Below are 19,312 nucleotides of genomic sequence, written 5' to 3' on the forward strand. Positions count from 1 at the left end.
AGAAATATTTTTTTTTCAAAATATTCTAAAGAAATAAAATTTTGTCAAAATTTTCTATAAAAATAAAAGTTTGACAAAATTTTCTATAAAAAATTTTGACAAAATTTTCTTTAGAAATAAAATTTTGACCAATTTTTTGATAGAATGAAATTTTGGGACCCTATAAGCGCATATCGGGTGAATGATAGATATGGGAACTTTATCTAAATCTTAACCGATTTCAACCCATCTCGCTATGCATAATTCCTTCCCTTTTTGGTACATTTAAGTAAAACTCTAAATAGTTTGCTCCAAATTTTTGATATACTTAAAATTTATTCAAAATTTCAAAAAAGGAAGTTTTGCAGTGTTCGCAAAACACTCTTAAGCATCTGTTGTGGCTCCAGATCCACTTTCAGTGGTAGCACCATCATCAGAATCTGTTGTCACATTTGAATCAGAATCTGCATCAGATGTTACGCCATCGGTTGTTTCATCGTCAGCCTCTGTAGTATTGGAGCTATCGCTGGAGCTATTGTTGAAATATTTAGGATTACAGCATCCATAAAGAGGTTCGCTTTCACCCCTGACACAAGCACCCTCAGCTTCATCGAAATAGCTACCGTCAGTACAATATCCCGATGAGGCTTCTGCACCATTTACACAATACAAATATCCAGTGCAATTGCTGGCCGAGTACATGTTAACAAAGGCCTTTGTGGTGCCCTCGCAACGATCGCAATTGTTACGAGCATCCAAACGATCTACACAGGTTTGACTGACAGTATCGAAATATTCACCACTTGGACATTGAGTGAGTTGGTAAGTGGAGCCATCACATACCATATAAGTATCACAGGTGGGACCGGCCTTAATGGCATTTTTGGTGGTACAGGTGGCGGCTGGAATTAAGTTGGGATCATTGGTAACCTGAAATACAATTCAAATAAATGGTTGGAAAAGTGATTCTAGTGGTTCTAGTTGGGATATACAACACTTACCTGGGAACAGGTAACACTTGAAGGATAAGCACATGACATGGTAATAACATTGTATTCCAAGCCATTGGGACAGATTCCATCAATCATTACACCATTTTCACATTTATTCCATGATGTACATGCGTCGGCGCTGGCAAAGAATATTCCACTTTGAATGAAAATGCACATATTCACAGGCACTGTTAGATCGACATCTTCCACAACCTCATCTCCCAAACTGTCCGTACTCTCACCGCTGCTTGGTGGAGCTGGTGCGGCCGATTGCATGCAATTATATGAACTGGCATAGACGCACTGTTGTATGGTAGGATTGAAATACTCTCCATCTGGACAATTGGAACGCAATGGACCATTAGTACTGCAATAATAGAAATCTGTACATGAACCCATTACTGGAGCCCATTCGCCCAATGAGTATCCCGAACAGGCAGGAGCATTGGCGGCCAAACATTGAACTTGATCTTGGGGGGCACACATTTGAATTTCTTTGTCGAAGAAATAGCCTGGAGCACAGATTTGACGAGTGGCCTTACCACCACGACAAGCGTAATAGGTATCGCAAGATGCGGCAGAGGAAATCATTAGACCATCATTAACCAAATCACAAATATGGTTCATATTCAATTTGGCTGAAGATGCATAGCAAATGGTTATGGCCAAAATCAAGGCACATGTATAATGGGTAGAGAAACCTGAAAGGAGAAAGGGAAAGGCTATGAAAATAAATAATATGCAAAATTTTATTTCTATAGAATATTTTGACGAAATTTCATTTCTAAAGAAAATTTCGTCAAAATTTTATTTCTATAGAAAATTTTTGCAAAATTTTAGTTCTATACGAAAATTTTGTCAAAACTTTATTTTTATAAAACAAAATCCAAAATATTATTTCTATAGAATTTTTTTCTATAGGAAATTTTGTCCAAATTTTATTTCTATAGAACATTTTGTCAAAATTTCATTTCTATAGAAAATTTTCTCAAAATTTTATTTCTATAGAAAATTTTCTCTAAATTTTATTTCTATAGAAAATTTTCTCTAAATTTTATTTATATAGAAAATTTTCTTTCTATAGAAAATTTTGTCAAAATTTTATTTCTATAGTAAATTTTCTCAAAATTTTATTTCTATAGAAAATTTTGTCAAAATTTTCTTTCTAAAGAAAATTTTGTCAAAATTTTATTTCTATAGAAAATTTTCTCAAAATTTTATTTCTATAGAAAATGTTCTCAAAATTTTCTTTCTATAGAAAATTTTGTCAAAATTTTATTTCTATAGAAAATTTTCTCAAAATTTTATTTCTATAGAAAATTTTATCAAAATTTTCTTTCTAAAGAAAATTTTCTCAAAATTTTATTTCTATAGAAAATTTTCTCAAAATTTTATTTCTATAGAACATTTTCTCAAAATGTTATTTCTATAGAAAATTTTCTCAAAATGTTATTTCTATAGAAAATTTTCTCAAAATTTTCTCAAAATTTTCTCAAAATTTTCTCAAAATTTTCTTTCTAAGAAAATTTTATTTCTGTAGAAAATGTTTGCAAAATTTTATTTCTATAGAAAATTTTGTCAAAATTTTATTTCTATAGAAAATTTTGTCAAAATTTTATTTCTATAGAAAATTTTGTCAAAATTTTCTTTCTAAAGAAAATTTTGTCAAAATTTTATTTCTATAGAAAAATTTGTGAAGTACCTCTTAGTGAGAGAGGAATATTTTGCAAAATCTACCAAAACATCATGAATCCTATCAATCTACTAAAGATTAAACAAATTGTCATTTGTGTAGACGAAAAAATTTTTCTCAAAATTTTATTTTTATAGAAAAATTTGTCAAAATTTTATTTCTATGGAAAATTTTGTCAAAATTTTATTTCTATGGAAAATTTTGTCATAATTTTATTTCTATAGAAAAGTTTGTGAAGTACCTCTTAGTTAGAGAAGAATATTTTGCAAAATCTACCAAAACATCATGAATCCTATCAATCTACCAAAGATTACACAAATTACCATTTTTGTAGACGAAAAGAATTTTGTCAAAATTTTATTTCTATAGAAAATTTGTCAAATTTTATTTCTATAGAAAATTTTATCAAAATTTTATTTCTTTAGAAAATTTTGTCAAAATTTTATTGCTATAGACAATTTTCTCAAAATTTTATTTCTATAGAAAATTTTCTCAAAATTTTATTTCTATTAGAAATTTTGTCGAAATTTTATTGCTTTAGAAAATTTTGTCAAAATTTTATTGCTATGGAAAATTTTGTCAAAATTTTATTTCTATAGAAAATTTGATTAAAATATTATTTCTATAGAAAAATTTGTCAAAATTATATTTCTAAAGAAAATTTTTTCAAAATTTTATTTGTATAGAAAATTTTGACTACGCTGTTTTTTTTTGCTGGGATGCTATTGAATAGCTTAGGGAATGGTGGTTCATATGGTATAACATGTTGCACTATAAGACATCTGAGCTATACAAAATGTGTATCACTTGGAAGTATTCGACACCTTGTTACTTTCACGAAGTTGATTTTTTCACCTTGTTGACATCCTTTGAATATCAGTCATTTTGATTTTTTTCTTACCCATAGTTTAATAAATTTTTAAAATTTCTTTTTTTATTTATTGGTGGTCGTTTACACTTTCTGGCTTCAAGGAAACTGTTTCAGTTTTTGCAAAACTTTTTTGTTTTTATACTTCAATGTCATTGCAAATAGTAGGCCATAACTACGATATGCACTGGACATAGACAAATTATCAATGTCTATTTTAAGTTTATCGATTAAAACATAATGATTGATCCATTTCTTAGTACTACAAGAACAATTAATACTTATATCAATATTTTGTTAATTTGATTATTTGAATCGCATGATTTGTCAAAAGCAAACGTGAAAACAAATGAGTAAGATTTTATAAAAATATTTATTTTGGTGTTAAATTTAGAATTTTTTCAATATTTACAGAGACATTAGCATTTTTCATAAACATATTATTATTGGGTACGAAAATTAGTATTGCGGGGTTGACAATAGATGGGGCTATTAGCAGGATGGCTGATATGTATTCCAAACAACTTCAGGGAGACCGGTGTATATGTGGCCTGTACCAAACATTTAACGATATAAACCAAATTTAATATATGTATATTTTTGCATGAAATTAGATTTTTAATTTTTCTATAGAAAATTTTGTCAAAATTTTATTTCTACAGAAAATTTTGTCAAAATTTTATTTCTATAGAAAATTTTGGCAAACTTTTTTTTTCAAAATTTTATTTCTATAAAGAAAAATTTGCAAAAATTTTATTTCTATAAAAAATTATGTCAAAAATGTATTTCTATAGAAATTTTTGTCAAAATTTTATTTCTATAGGAAATTTTCTCAAAATTTTATTTTTATACAAAATTTTCTCAAAATTTTATTTCTATAGAAAATTTTTGCAAAATTTTATTTTTATAGCAAATTTTTCCCCAAATTTTATTTCTATACAAAATTTTCTCAAAGTTTTATTTTTATAGAAAATTTTCCCCAAATTTTATTTCTATAGAAAATTTTCCCCAAATTTTATTTCTATAGAAAATTTTTGCAAAATGTTATATCTATAGAAAATTTTGTAAAAAATTTATTACTATAGAAAATTTTGTCAATATTTTATTTCTATAGAAAATTTAGTCAAAATTTTATTTCTATAGAAAATTTTGTCAAAATTTTAATTCTATAGAAAATTTTGTCAAAATTTTAATTCTTTAGAAAATTTAGTCAAAATTTTAGTTCTATAGCAAATTTTGTTAACATTTTCTTTCTATGGAAATATTTCTCTAAATCTATTTTTATAGAAAATCTTGTCAAAATTTTATTTCTATAGAAAATTTTGTCAAAATTTTATATTTATAGAAAATTTTGTCAAAAATTTATTACTATAGAAAATTTTGTCAAAATTGTATTTCTATAAAAATTTTTTTCAACATTTTATTTCTATAGAAAATTTTGTCAAAATTGTATTTCTATAGAAAATTTTGTCAAAATTTTAATTCTACAGAAAATTTTGTCAAAATTTTCTTTCTATGGAAATATTTCTCTAAATCTATTTTTATAGGAAATCTAGTCAAAATTTTATTTCTATAGAAAATTTTGTCAAAATTTTATTTCTATAGAAAATTTTGTCAAAATGTTTTCCATAGAAAATTTTATCAAAATTTTATTTCTATAGAAAACTTTGTCAAAATTTTAATTCTATAGAAAATTTTGTCAAAATTTTAATTCTACAGAAAATGTTGTCAAAATTTTATTTCTATAGAAAATTTTGTCAAAATTTTATTTTTGTAGAAAATTTTGTCAAAATTTTATTTCTATAGAAAATTTTGTCAAAATTTTATTTCTATAGCAAATTTTGTCAAAATTTTAATTCTATAGAAAATTTTGTCAAAATTTTAATTCTATAGAAAATGTAGTCAACATTTTATTTCTATAGAAAATTTTGTTAAAATTTTCTTTCTAAGGAAATATTTCTCTGAATCTATTTTTAGAGGAAATCTTGTCAAAATTTTATTTCTATAGAAAATTTTGTCAAAATTTTATTTCCGTAAAAAATTTTGTCAAAATGTGATTTCCATAGAAAATTTTGTCAAAATTTTATTTCTATAGAAAATTTTGTCAAAATTTTAATTCTATAGAAAATTTTGTCAAAATTTTAATTCTATAGAAAATTTTGTCAAAATTTTAATTCTATAGAAAATTTTGTCAAAATTTTCTTTCTATAGAAAATTTTGTTAAAATTTTCTTTCTATAGAAAATTTTGTTAAAATTTTCTTTCTATGGAAATATTTCTCTAAATCTATTTTTATAGAAAATCTTGTCAAAATTTTATTTCTATAGAAAATTGTGTCAAAATTTTATTTCTGTAGAAAATTTTGTCAAAATGTGATTTCCATAGAAAATTTTGTCAAAATTTTAATTCTATAGAAAATTTAGTAAAAATTTTATTTCTATAGAAAATTGGGTCAAAATTTTATTTCTATAGAAATATTTCTCAAAATCTATTTTTATAGAAAATCTTGTCAAAATTTTAATTCTATAGAAAATGTAGTCAATATTTTATTTCTATAGAAAATTTTGTTAAAATTTTCTTTCTATGGAAATATTTCTCTAAATCTATTTTTATAGAAAATCTTGTCAAAATTTTATTTCTATAGAAAATTTTGTCAAAATTTTATTTCTGTAGAAAATTTTGTCAAAATGTGATTTCCATAGAAAATTTTGTCAAAATTTTATTTCTATAAAAAATTTTGTCAAAATTTTAATTCTATAGAAAATTTTGTCAAAATTTTCTTTCTATAGAAAATTTTGTTAAAATTTTCTTTCTATAGAAAATTTTGTTAAAATTTGCTTTCTATGGAAATATTTCTCTAAATCTATTTTTATAGAAAATCTTGTCAAAATTTTATTTCTATAGAAAATTGTGTCAAAATTTTATTTCTGTAGAAAATTTAGTCAAAATGTGATTTCCATAGAAAATTTTGTCAAAATTTTAATTCTATAGAAAATTTAGTAAAAATTTTATTTCTATAGAAAATTGGGTCAAAATTTTATTTCTATAGAAATATTTCTCAAAATCTATTTTTATAGAAAATCTTGTCAAAATTTTAATTCTATAGAAAATGTAGTCAATATTTTATTTCTATAGAAAATTTTGTTAAAATTTTCTTTCTATGGAAATATTTCTCTAAATCTATTTTTATAGAAAATCTTGTCAAAATTTTATTTCTATAGAAAATTTTGTCAAAATTTTATTTCTGTAGAAAATTTTGTCAAAATGTGATTTCCATAGAAAATTTTGTCAAAATGTTATTTCTATAGAAAATTTTGTCAAAATTTTAATTCTATAGAAAATTTTGTCAAAATTTTCTTTCTATAGAAAATTTTGTTAAAATTTTATTTCTATAGAATATTTTGTTAAAATTTGCTTTCTATGGAAATATTTCTCTAAATCTATTTTTATAGAAAATCTTGTCAAAATTTTATTTCTATAGAAAATTGTGTCAAAATTTTATTTCTGTAGAAAATTTTGTCAAAATGTGATTTCCATAGAAAATTTTGTCAAAATTTTAATTCTATAGAAAATTTAGTAAAAATTTTATTTCTATAGAAAATTGGGTCAAAATTTTATTTCTATAGAAATATTTCTCAAAATCTATTTTTATAGAAAATCTTGTCAAAATTTTAATTCTATAGAAAATGTAGTCAATATTTTATTTCTATAGAAAATTTTGTTAAAATTTTCTTTCTATGGAAATATTTCTCTAAATCTATTTTTATAGAAAATCTTGTCAAAATTTTATTTCTGTAGAAAATTTTGTCAAAATTTTATTTCTGTAGAAAATTTTGTCAAAATGTGATTTCCATAGAAAATTTTGTCAAAATTTTATTTCTATAGAAAATTTTGTCAAAATTTTAATTCTATAGAAAATTTCGTCAAAATTTTAATTCTATAGAAAATGTAGTCAACATTTTATTTCTATAGAAAATTTTGTTAAAATTTTCTTTCTATGGAAATATTTCTCTAAATCTATTTTTATAGAAAATCTTGTCAAAATTTTATTTCTATAGAAAATTTTGTCAAAATTTTATTTCTGTAGAAAATTTTGTCAAAATGTGATTTCCATAGAAAGTTTTGTCAAAATTTTATTTCTATAGAAAATTTTGTCAAAATTTTAATTCTTTAGAAAATTTTGTCAAAATTTTAATTCTATAGAAAATGAAGTCAACATTTTATTTCTATAGAAAATTTTGTTAAAATTTTCTTTCTATGGAAATATTTCTCTAAATCTATTTTTATAGAAAATCTTGTCAGTATTTTATTTCTATAGAAAATTTTTTCAAAATTTTATTTCTGTAGAAAATTTTGTCAAAATGTGATTTCCATAGAAAGTTTTGTCAAAATTTTATTTCTATAGAAAATTTTGTCAAAATTTTAATTCTATAGAAAATTTTCTTTCTATGGAAATATTTCTCTAAATCTATTTTTATAGAAAATCTTGTCAAAATTTTATTTCTATAGAAAATTGTGTCAAAATTTTATTTCTATAGAAAATCTTGTCAAAATTTTATTTCTATAGAAAATTTTGTCAAAATTTTATTTCTGTAGAAAATTTTGTCAAAATGTGATTTCCATAGAAAATTTAGTCAACATTTTATTTCTGTAGAAAATTGGGTCAAAATTTTATTTCTATAGAAAATTTAGTCAAAATTTTATTTCTATAGAAGTATTCAAAATCTATTTTTATAGAAAATCTTGTCAAAATTTTAATTCTATAGAAAATTTTGTCAAAATGTGATTTCCATAAAAAATTTTGTAAACATTTTATTTCTATAAAAAATTGAAGTTACCCTTAGTTTGAGGGAAATGTTTTGCAAAATCTACCCTGTTTGGTAGATTGCAAAGTCGACTTTTGGACCAGGAAAATCCTTTATATCAGAAAAATCCATCTTCTATGCTAAGAAAAATTCGCATTTGTATTTTAAGGATATTTTTTTCAGTGAATCTACCTAGTTTTATAATATTGGCGTTTGTAGTATAGGTTAATGTAAAATCTTTAAAAGTATTCTACATATTCCATCCTGGTGACTTGACTTTGTTTTTTCATTCAGTGTATTAACTTGAAAACTGACCATTAATTTGCGATTAGTTTTGATTGATACATTACGCCCATAGGCTTAAATATAAACCATTCAATCAGACCCACAAGCCTACTTTTACCGATTGCTTGCAAAAATAGAAAATTATTGAATTACCGCAAAAGCCGGTATTTATTTCTAATAAATCTAAACGTAATTGTGAGTTCGTCATTCATTCACCATGGAATGGCGTATGCACCTACATCGTATTAGAGTTAACAGCTGTCAAATGTGGAAAATGTATTAGGAAGAAAACAAAAAGCTTATCACCATCGAATTGTCAAATTATGTCTTAAACTTGAAATTTCAAATAGGTGATAAATGCGATTGAAGAAACCAAAAAACAAAAATCAAAAATTGAAACATTTCACTTATTATATACGCATATACTACCTATTTGTTGTTATTGGTGGAAAATCTTTGCTTTAAATTCGATTAATCAATTGTTGTTTTTTTGTTTTTTGGTGATACCATTAATAATATAGACTTCATTCATATTTGTGGGATTTTTTGTTTTTATTTTGTTTTTCGGCAGAGTACTTGACTGTATAAAATTAATAACATTTACTAAATTTGTAGAACACGAAACCATAGTGGTAGAAGGTGGGGTGGGTTTTGTAAAAAGTGCTCAGAAAAAAAATGATTCTTTCCTTTTAGAAAAAAAAAATATTCGTTAAATGATACAATTAACTTTTTAATCAAAATAGAAACATTAAGTCCATGATTGAAACTTTCTAAATTTTTAATTAAAAAATTTAATTGATACAATTACCATTTAACTTAAAAGCGGAGACTAAGTTAGTTAAAAACAATTACGGGAATTTTTTAAATTTTAATTAAAAATTTATTTGAAACAAACAATTTATAATCAAACTAATGTTTTGGTAGATTATTTTATTTCATAAATAAACATAAAAATTTGACAACATTTCCTATAAAAGTAAAATTTTTACAACATTTTCCATAAAAATAAAATTTTGACAAAATATTTTATAAAAATAACATTTTGAGAAAATTTTTCATAGAAATACAATTTTGTCAACATTTTCTATAGAAATAAAATTTTGTCAAAATTTTCTATAGAAATGAAATTTTGTCAAAATTGTCTATAGAAATAACATTTTGACAAAATTTTGAGAAAATTTTCTATAGAAATAAAATTTTGCAAACATTTTCTATAGAAATAAAATTTTGACAAAATTTTGAGAAAATTTTCTATAGAAATTCAATTTTGTCAAAATTTTCCATAGAAATAAAATTTTGACAAAATTTTCTATAGAAATAAAACGGTGACAAAATTTTCCATAGAAATAAAATTTTGACAAAATTTTCTATAGAAATAAAACGGTGACAAAATTTTCTATAGAAATAAAATTTTGGCAAAATTTTCCATAGAAATAACATTTTGACAAAATTTTCTATAAAAATAAAATTTTGTCAAAATTTTCTATAGAAATAAAATTTTGTCAAAATTTTCGATGGGAATAAAATGTTGAAATAAGTTTCTATAGAAATAAAATTGTGTCAAAATTTTCTATAGAAATAAAATTTTGTCAAATTTTCTATAGAAATAAAATTTTCTCAAAATTTTCTATAGAAATAAAATTTTGACAAAATTTTCTATAGAAATAAAATTTGGCAACATTTTCTATATAAATAAAATTTTGAGAAAATTTTTTATAGAAAAAAAATTTTAACAAAATTTTCTATAGAAATAAAATTTTGACAAAATTTTCTATAGAAATAAAATTTTTAGAAAATTTTCTATTGAAATAAAATTTTGACAAAAACTCCTATAGAAATAAAATTTTGACAAAATTTTCTACAGGAATAAAATTTTGAGAAAATTTTCCATAGAAATTTAATTTTGTCAAAATTTTCCATAGAAATAAAATTTTGACAAAATTTTCTATAGAAATAAAACGGTGACAAAATTTTCCATAGAAAAAAATTTTTGACAAAATTTTCTATAGAAATAAAACGGTGACAAAATTTTCTATAGAAATAAAATTTTGGCAAAATTTTCCATAGAAATAACATTTTGACAAAATTTTCTATAAAAATAAAATTTTGTCAAAATTTTCTATAGAAATAAAATTTTGTCAAAATTTTCGATGGGAATAAAATGTTGACAAAATTTTCTATAGAAATTAAATTGTGTCAAAATTTTCTATATAAATAAAATTTTGTTAAAATTTTCTATAAAAATAACATTTTGCCAAAATTTTGTATAGAAATAAAATTTTGACAAAATATTTTATAAAAATAACATTTTGAGAAAATTTTTCATAGAAATACAATTTTGTCAACATTTTCTATAGAAATAAAATTTTGTCAAAATTTTCTATAGAAATGAAATTTTGTCAAAATTGTCTATAGAAATAACATTTTGACAAAATTTTGAGAAAATTTTCTATAGAAATAAAATTTTGCAAGCATTTTCTATAGAAATAAAATTTTGACAAAATTTTGAGAAAATTTCTATAGAAATTCAATTTTGTCAAAATTTTCCATAGAAATAAAATTTTGACAAAATTTTCTATAGAAATAAAACGGTGACAAAATTTTCCATAGAAATAAAATTTTGACATAATTTTCTATAGAAATAAAACGGTGACAAAATTGTCTATAGAAATAAAATTTTGGCAAAATTTTCCATAGAAATAACATTTTGACAAAATTTTCTATAAAAATAAAATTTTGTCAAAATTTTCTATAGAAATAAAATTTTGTCAAAATTTTCGATGGGAATAAAATGTTGAAAAAAGTTTCTATAGAAATAAAATTGTGTCAAAATTTTCTATAGAAATAAAATTTTGTCAAATTTTCTATAGAAATGAAATTTTGTCAAAATTTTCTATAGAAATAAAATTTTGACAAAATTTTCTATAGAAATAAAATTTGGTAACATTTTCTATATAAATAAAATTTTGAGAAAATTTTTTATAGAAAAAAAATTTTAACAAAATTTTCTATAGAAATAAAATTTTGACAAAATTTTCTATAGAAATAAAATTTTTAGAAAATTTTCTATTGAAATAAAATTTTGACAAAAACTCCTATAGAAATAAAATTTTGACAAAATTTTCTACAGGAATAAAATTTTGAGAAAATTTTCCATAGAAATTTAATTTTGTCAAAATTTTCCATAGAAATAAAATTTTGACAAAATTTTCTATAGAAATAAAACGGTGACAAAATTTTCCATAGAAAAAAAAATTTTGACAAAATTTTCTATAGAAATAAAACGGTGACAAAATTTTCTATAGAAATAAAATTTTGGCAAAATTTTCCATAGAAATAAAACGGTGACAAAATTTTTTATAGAAATAAAATGTTGGCAAAATTTTCCATAGAAATAACATTTTGACAAAATTTTCTATAAAAATAAAATTTTGTCAAAATTTTCGATGGGAATAAAATGTTGACAAAATTTTCTATAGAAATTAAATTGTGTCAAAATTTTCTATACAAATAAAATTTTTCAAAATTTTCTATAGAAATAAAATTTTGACAAAATTTTCTACTGAAATAAAATTTTGTCAAAATTTACTATATGAATAAAATTTTGTCAAAATTTTCTATAGAAATAAAATTTTGTCAAAATTTTCTATAGAAATAAAACTTTGTCAAAATTTTCGATGGGAATAAAATTTTGACAAAATTTTCTATAGAAATAAAATTTTGCCAAAATTTTCTATTGAAATAAAACTTTGACAAAATTTTCTATAAAAATAAAATTTTGATAAAAATTTCTATTGAAATGGTATGAGGGATATACATATGTTTTCGTTCTAAAGCTATTATCCCTCACTATAGACACTCCTACGTCTCTGTTCACTTGGAAATCCTTCATTTTCAGTAATGGGCATTTTATTTCTATTTATTTTTCTTGCGTTATTCTATCTTAAAATTTTGTTAATAATTTATGAAGTGTCGAATGGCGAAAAAAAACGTTTTAAATGCTGATTAATACTTAAACAAGCGTTAGCAAATAATTTTATGTTAGTCGTGTGTTTCATTAATTAGCGAGTGTACCCATTATCAAAGAGGGCTCCTGAGCTACATTGGCTAAAATTCTATTCTAGACAAAAGAATTTAAAAAAAACAAAGACTACATATTAGATATTGGAAAATTAACTAAGAAAATAGACCGGAAAAAGTCTATTCAATTGGACAATATATATTTTTCTTCCCCTAGATGTTTCAGAAATGTGTGAGTGTGTGTTATTTGTTTTTCTTTTTTTAGAGTATACAATCAAATGGATTTAAAATCAATCGGGTTACTATCTTATCTGCTAGGTCCCATCTGTGGGAGTGTCTTAAAATTAAAAAAAAAAAGATTCATAAATATTTTGATTATTTGTTGGAGAAGTGTTTTCTTGTGACTTTTTGCAATGATTTGATCGAAATATATGCGGTAGTGGTAGACAACTTGCTCGTGAGCTGAACATATCGCGAGAACCGATCTCACACATTTGAAAAGTAAGCGTGGACTATAGCCATTGAAGTTTCAAAAAGATCAAGAGTTCATCAATGCTCAAACCAAGTATATACGGTCGTAAGTTCGATATCTCTCTAGATATCCAATTTCAAGACAATTAGGTACAACTTGCAGTGTCCAGATGCGCAATAATTAAAAGATTATGGGGCTATCACAAACATGGACCGATACACACCATATCCAGAACATATATTTGTGGACCTAAAGTACATCTAGATTTCCAATCTCATGACAATCCGAATAAATTGCAGTGTCTAGAAGCTTAAGCAGTCAAATCGGGAGATTTGACTTCAACATTTTATTTCAATAGAAAATGTTGTCAAAATTTTATTTTATAGAAAATTTTGTCAAGATTTTATTTCTATAGAAAATTTTGTCAAATTTTATTTCTATACAAAATTTTGTCAAAATTTTATTTCTATAGAAAATGTTGTCCCTATTTCATTTCTATGGAAAAAAATTTATTAAAATTTTCCAAAAACTTAATTTCATTTCTATAGGAAATTTTTGAAAATTTAATTTCTCTAGAAAATTTACTGAAAATTTCATTTATTTAGGAAATTTTGTGAAACTTCATTTTAGTAGGGAAATTTCTGAATATATAATTTCTATAGGAAATTTTATGAAAAGTTCATTTCTATGAAAAATTATCTGAAACTTCCTTTTTTATAGGAAAATTTTCAGAAATTTCCTTTTTTTGGAAATTTTCTCAAAATTTCTTTTCTATAGGCAATTTTTCAAAATTTTCATTTCTATAGGAAAATTTCCAAAATTTCATTTCCATAGGAAATTTTTTAAAAAATTTCATTTGCGTAGGAAATTTTTGGAAATTTTTTTTTTGTCAAAATTTTATTTCTATAGAAAATTTTGCAAAATTGTTTTTTCTACACTGAAATAACAGTGAATACACCAGGAAGAAAACTTTTGGTTAATTTTAGAAAATTTTGAAAATTTTTAGAAAATTTTAACCAAACAGTATTACAAGCTCGGCTTGATGCCAGTGCTTGTAATACTGTTTTGTCAATATTTCTTTTTACACCCTAAACCACATAGTGGTCAGGGTATAATAAGTTTGATCTGCCAAAAAATGTGCCTACCAGAAATATTGATTTTAGACCCCATAAAATATATACCGATCGACTCAGAATTACCTCCTGAGTCGATCTAGCGCTTGGTGTCCGTCCGTCCGTCTGTCCATGTATTTGTTGTTTACAGGATTCCGGTCGCAATTATTAACCGATTTTGATGAAATTTGGTAAGGGAAATTTTTGGAATTTGGAAGCAATCGGATCAAATTTCGATATAGCTCCCCCATATATATATATATGTATCTCCCGATTTCGACAAATGGGGTCACGTTGCGCTTTTTTTTTCAAACGGATCGTCACCAAATTTGGCAAAAGGTAATCTGTTTTATCGCCCTTTAAGTTTGCAAAATTTCATCCAAATCGGTTCAGATTTAGATATAGCTCTCATATATATATATGTATCGCCCGATTTTCCTAAATTTGGCCACAAAACCCTTATTTATCAACCGATCTTACTCAAAGTTGTTTAACTGTAATCTTCTATAGTACTAACTATATGTGCAAAAAATCATCGAAATCGGTTCAGATTTAGATATAGCTCCCATATATATGTATAGCCCGATTTTCCCAAATTTGGCCATAGAACCCTTATTTATTAACCGATCTTACTAAAAGTTGGCTAGATCCAGTCCTCTATAAAACCAACTATATGTGCAAAATTTCATCGAAATCGGTTCAGATGTAGATATAGCTCCCATATAACATATGTATCGCCCGATTTTGAAAAATTCGCTCCTAATAACCTTATGTTTGACCATACAGGCCTCATTTCTTAACTGATTTAACTTAAATTTTGCACAAGGTAACCTTTATTGAATTTGGAAGCAATCGGATCAAATTTCGATATAGCTCCCCTATATATATGTCTCTCCCGATTTCGACAAATGGGATCACGTTGCGCTTTTTTCAAACGGATCGTCACCAAATTTGGCAAAAGGTAATCTTTTTCATCGCCCTTTAAGTCTGCAAAATTTCATCCAAATCGGTTCAGATTTAGATATAGCTCTCATATATATGTATCGCCTGATTTTCCTAAATTTGGCCACAAAACCCTTATTTATCAACCGATCTTACTCAAAGTTGTCTAAATTTAATCTTCTATAGCACTAACTATATGTGCAAAAATGATCGAAATCGGTTCAGATTTAGATATAGCTCCCATATATATGTATAGCCCGATTTTCCTAAATTTGGCCACAAAACCCTTATTTATCAACCGATCTTACTTACCTCATTTCTTAACTGATTTTACTTAAACTTTGCACAAGGTAACCTTTTGTGGTATTAATGAAACCCGCAAAATATTTGCAAATTGGTTCATATTTAGATATAGCTCCCATATATATCTTTCGCCCGATATGGACTAATACGGTCCCAGAAGTCAGAGTTTTATCCCAATTTGTTTGAAATTTTGCACTAGGAGTACAATTAGTAGTGTAGTCAAGTGTGCCAAATTGTATTGAAATCGGTTCAGATTTAGATATAGCTCCCATATATATCGTTCGCCCGATTTACACTCATATGACCCCAGTGGCCAATCTTTTACTCCGATTTAATTCAAATTTTGCACAGGGAGTAGAAATAGCATTGCAGCTATGCGTGCCAAATTTGGTTGAAATCGGTTCAGATTTAGATATATCTCCCATATATAGCTTTCGCCAGATTTACACTCATATGACCATATAGGCCAATTTTTAACTCCGATTTAGTTGAAATTTTGCACAAGGAGTAGAATTAGCATTGTAGCTATGCGTGCCAAATTTGGTTGAAATCGGTTCAGATTTAGATATAGCTCCCATATATATGTTTTTCTGATTTCGACAAAAATGGTCAAAATACCAACATTTTCCTTGTAAAATCGCCATTGCTTAGTCGAAAAGTTGTAAAAATGACTCTAATTTTCCTAAACTTCTAATACATATATAACGAGCGATAAATCATAAATAAACTTTTGCGAAGTCTCCTTAAAATTGCTTCAGATTTAAATGTTTCCCATATTTTTTTTTACTAACATTGTGTTTCACCCTAGTGCATTAGCCGACTTAAATTTTGAGTCTATAGATTTTGTAGAAGTCTATGAAATTCTGTCCAGATCGAGTGATATTTAAATGTATGTATTTGGGACAAACCTTTACATATAGCCCCCAACACGTTTGACGGATGTGATATGGTATCGAAAATTTAGATCTACAAAGTGGTGCAGGGTATAATATAGTCGGCCCCGCCCGATTTTAGACTTTCCTTACTTGTTTCTATAGAAAATTTTGTCAAAATTTTATTTTTTATCGAAATGTTAGTTACAATTTGATTTCTATAGAAATTTTGTTAAAATTTTTTCTATAGAAAATTTTCTCAAAATTGTATTTCCATAGAAAATTTTGTCAAAATTTTTTCTTTTATAAAAAATTTTCCCAAAATTGTATTTCCATAGAACATTTTGTCAAAATTTTTTTCTTTTATAGAAAATTTTTGCAAAATTTTTATTTCTGTAGAAAATATTCGCAACATTTTATTTTTTTTTTTTAATTTTATGTTTCCTTTAACGAAACACAAAATCTTTGGATCCTAGCCAATCATTTGTTATTTTCAGTGTGAGTAATTTTTTCCCAATATTATTACTAAGAAACTGTTTCCGTTTCCTATTTCGCTCTAATTGCAGTTAAAACCACAACATTTGGGGTAACCTATACTATAACAACATTGCTATTGGTCCTCTTGATTGGCCAACAAACTGTGGCTCAAGGCAACGACGTTTTCAATCCGGATACATTGTGCCCTCTAATAGCCAATGGTACTAAAATCAAGGATCCACGCTATTGTAATGTCTATATAGTATGCATGAATGATACCAGTATCTCGGGCTCATGTGGTGATCAATTTTTCGATTGCAACACAGGCGAATGTGTTGATCCGGCTTCGGTGAATTGTATTTCAAGTGATCCGTGTGCAAAAAATCCCACCGGTTTTGTTGCAGATCCCTATACCTGTAATGGCTACTATTACTGTAGTGATGGCGTGGGCACTCGAGGCGAATGTTCGGCTGGCCTAAATTACAATCCAGAGACGAATAATTGTATACGAAATTTCCCCTGTGAAATAACCATGTTGCCTGAGGACTATTGCAACATTGTACCAGTGGGAGCGTTTATTAAAGTGCCTGGATCATGTACGGAATATCAGACATGTTGGCAATCGAAATTACTCAATGGTACCTGTCCGGCAGGATTTTACTTTGATGCCTTTAAGGGTGATTGTGATTATCCGCATAATGTGGATTGTGTGGATGACAATAATCCTGATCCCGAAATTCCAGCCGATGTGGCATGTAATAAGACGGGCGTATTCATATCGGATGGTGTTAGCTGTAATGGCTATTTCTATTGTGGTGATAAAAATGCCGATGGAGACTATGACATGATCCATGGTACATGTCCCGTAGATCGTTTCTTTGATGCCACCGATGGAGGCCAGTGTTTGGCTCGTACCAAGGTTCGTTGTCCCTATGATCGTTGTGTCACTTTGGGTATGGATTTTATGCAAATGGCCAATCTCGATGGTGATGATTGTAAAGGTTTTGCTATATGTCAATATGGCAAAGAGATATCTAGGGCAGAATGTCCCAGTGGTCAATATTTTGATGAAATGTCTCAGTTATGTGTTACGGAGCCAGTAACATATGCAGCGTGTTCGACAACGGTGGCAACCACAACGACATCATCGCCAGCCAGTTCTACAGAACCAACAACAACAACAGAAGAGACTACAGGGGAATCTAGCACCACAGCGACATCTTCTGTTGAGAGTACAACTTCCGCAACAACCACCTCTCCTATATCCAGTACAACTGAAAATCCAGATTCCAACCCAAATTCAGCTTCTGAAGTGTTATCCTGATAGCATCCTAATTCTGTATATAATGAAAAATTGTAATTATTATTATCTATGTATGTGTTTGAAAAAAATTTGTGTGTGTGTATTTATTTTTTTATAAAGGGATTTCCAACAAGATATGTTATTTTGAGTCACCCTGTATTTCGGTAACTGTAATTTTATTTCTCTAGAAAAGTCAAAATTTTACTTCTATAGAAAATTTTGTCAAAATTTTATTTCTATAGAAAATTTAGTCAACATTTTATTTCTATAGAAAATTTTGTCAAAATTGAGATCAAAACAACATATAAAATTTTATTTCTATAGAAAATTTTGTCAAAATTTTATTTCTACAGAAAATTTGGTCAAAATTTTATTTCTATAGAAAATTTTGTCAAAAATTTATTTCTATAGAATATTTTGTCAAAATTTTATTTCTATAGAAAATTTTTGTCAAAATTTTATTTCTATAGAGAATTTTGTCAAAATTATATTTCTATATAAAATTTTGTCAAAATTATATTTCTATATAAAATTTTGTCAAACTTTTATTGCTATATAAAGTTTTGTCAACATTTTATTTCTATATAAAATTTTGTCAAAATTTTATTGTTATATAAAATTTTCTAAAAATTTTATTTCTATAGAAAATTTTGTCAAAATTTTATTTCTATAGAAACTTTTGTCAAAATTTTATTTCTATAGAAAATTTTGTCAAAATTTTATTTTTATAGAAACTTATGTCAAAATTTTATTTCTTTAGAAACTTTTGTCAAAATTTTATTTCTATAGAAAATTTTGTCAAAATTTTATTTCTATAGAATATTTTGTCAAAATTTTATATCTATAGAAACTTTTGTTAACATTTTATTTCTATAGAAAATTTTGTCAAAATTTTATTTCTGTAGAAAATTGGGTCAAAATTTTATTTCTGTAGAAAATTTTATCAAAATTTTATTTCTATAGAAAATTTTGTCAAAATTTTATTTCTATAGAAAATTTTGTCAAAATTTTATTTCTATAGAAAATTTTGTCAAAATTTTATTTCTATAGAAAAATTTGTCAAAATTTTATTTCTATAGAAAATTTTCTCAAAATTTTATTTCTATAGAAAATTTGGTCAAAATTTTATTTCTATAGAAAATTTTCTCAAAATTTTATTTCTATAGAAAATTTTCTCAAAAGAAACTTTT

General features: G+C 25.0%; 2 protein-coding genes across 5 annotated transcripts; one reads left to right on the forward strand and one right to left on the reverse strand.

The window, feature by feature from the left end:
• Window positions 1-284: 284 nt before the first annotated feature.
• LOC142233655 (peritrophin-48) lies at window positions 285-3,760 on the reverse strand. The gene is made up of 3 exons (XM_075304654.1): window positions 3,566-3,760; window positions 981-1,672; window positions 285-909 (listed from the first exon to the last, which is right to left on the reverse strand). The coding sequence occupies exons 1-3, from the start codon at window positions 3,567-3,569 to the stop codon at window positions 364-366; spliced, it is 1,242 nt and encodes a 413-aa protein (XP_075160769.1). The 5' UTR covers window positions 3,570-3,760; the 3' UTR covers window positions 285-363.
• An 8,901-nt stretch (window positions 3,761-12,661) lies between these two features.
• LOC142234668 (peritrophin-44) lies at window positions 12,662-18,281 on the forward strand. Of its 4 annotated transcripts, none has more exons than XM_075305841.1 (2): window positions 12,662-12,873; window positions 16,909-18,281. In XM_075305841.1, exons 1-2 carry the CDS (start codon window positions 12,870-12,872, stop codon window positions 18,141-18,143), a joined length of 1,239 nt encoding a protein of 412 aa, XP_075161956.1. In that variant the 5' UTR covers window positions 12,662-12,869; the 3' UTR covers window positions 18,144-18,281. The 4 variants fall into 4 exon arrangements, with proteins under 4 accessions (XP_075161956.1, XP_075161957.1, XP_075161953.1 ...); XM_075305842.1 differs by lacking the exon at window positions 12,662-12,873 and adding an exon at window positions 13,030-13,142; XM_075305838.1 differs by lacking the exon at window positions 12,662-12,873 and adding an exon at window positions 13,078-13,218.
• The last annotated feature ends 1,031 nt before the right edge of the window (window positions 18,282-19,312 follow it).

Source organism: Haematobia irritans, chromosome 4 (assembly GCF_050003625.1).
Source record: "Haematobia irritans isolate KBUSLIRL chromosome 4, ASM5000362v1, whole genome shotgun sequence".
In the NCBI taxonomy this organism is placed as follows: domain Eukaryota; kingdom Metazoa; phylum Arthropoda; class Insecta; order Diptera; family Muscidae; genus Haematobia; species Haematobia irritans.

Excerpts from the sequence above, each read along its gene's own strand:
- LOC142234668 (XM_075305838.1), top strand. The coding sequence starts at position 13,194 with ATGCTCAAACCAAGTATATACGGTC. Across the intron at positions 13,219-16,908 it reads CAAACCAAGTATATACGGTC|TTAAAACCACAACATTTGGG; the intron begins GTAAGTTCGATA and ends CTCTAATTGCAG.
- LOC142233655 (XM_075304654.1), bottom strand. Across the intron at positions 910-980 it reads CAAGTGTTACCTGTTCCCAG|GTTACCAATGATCCCAACTT; the intron begins GTAAGTGTTGTA and ends ATTGTATTTCAG.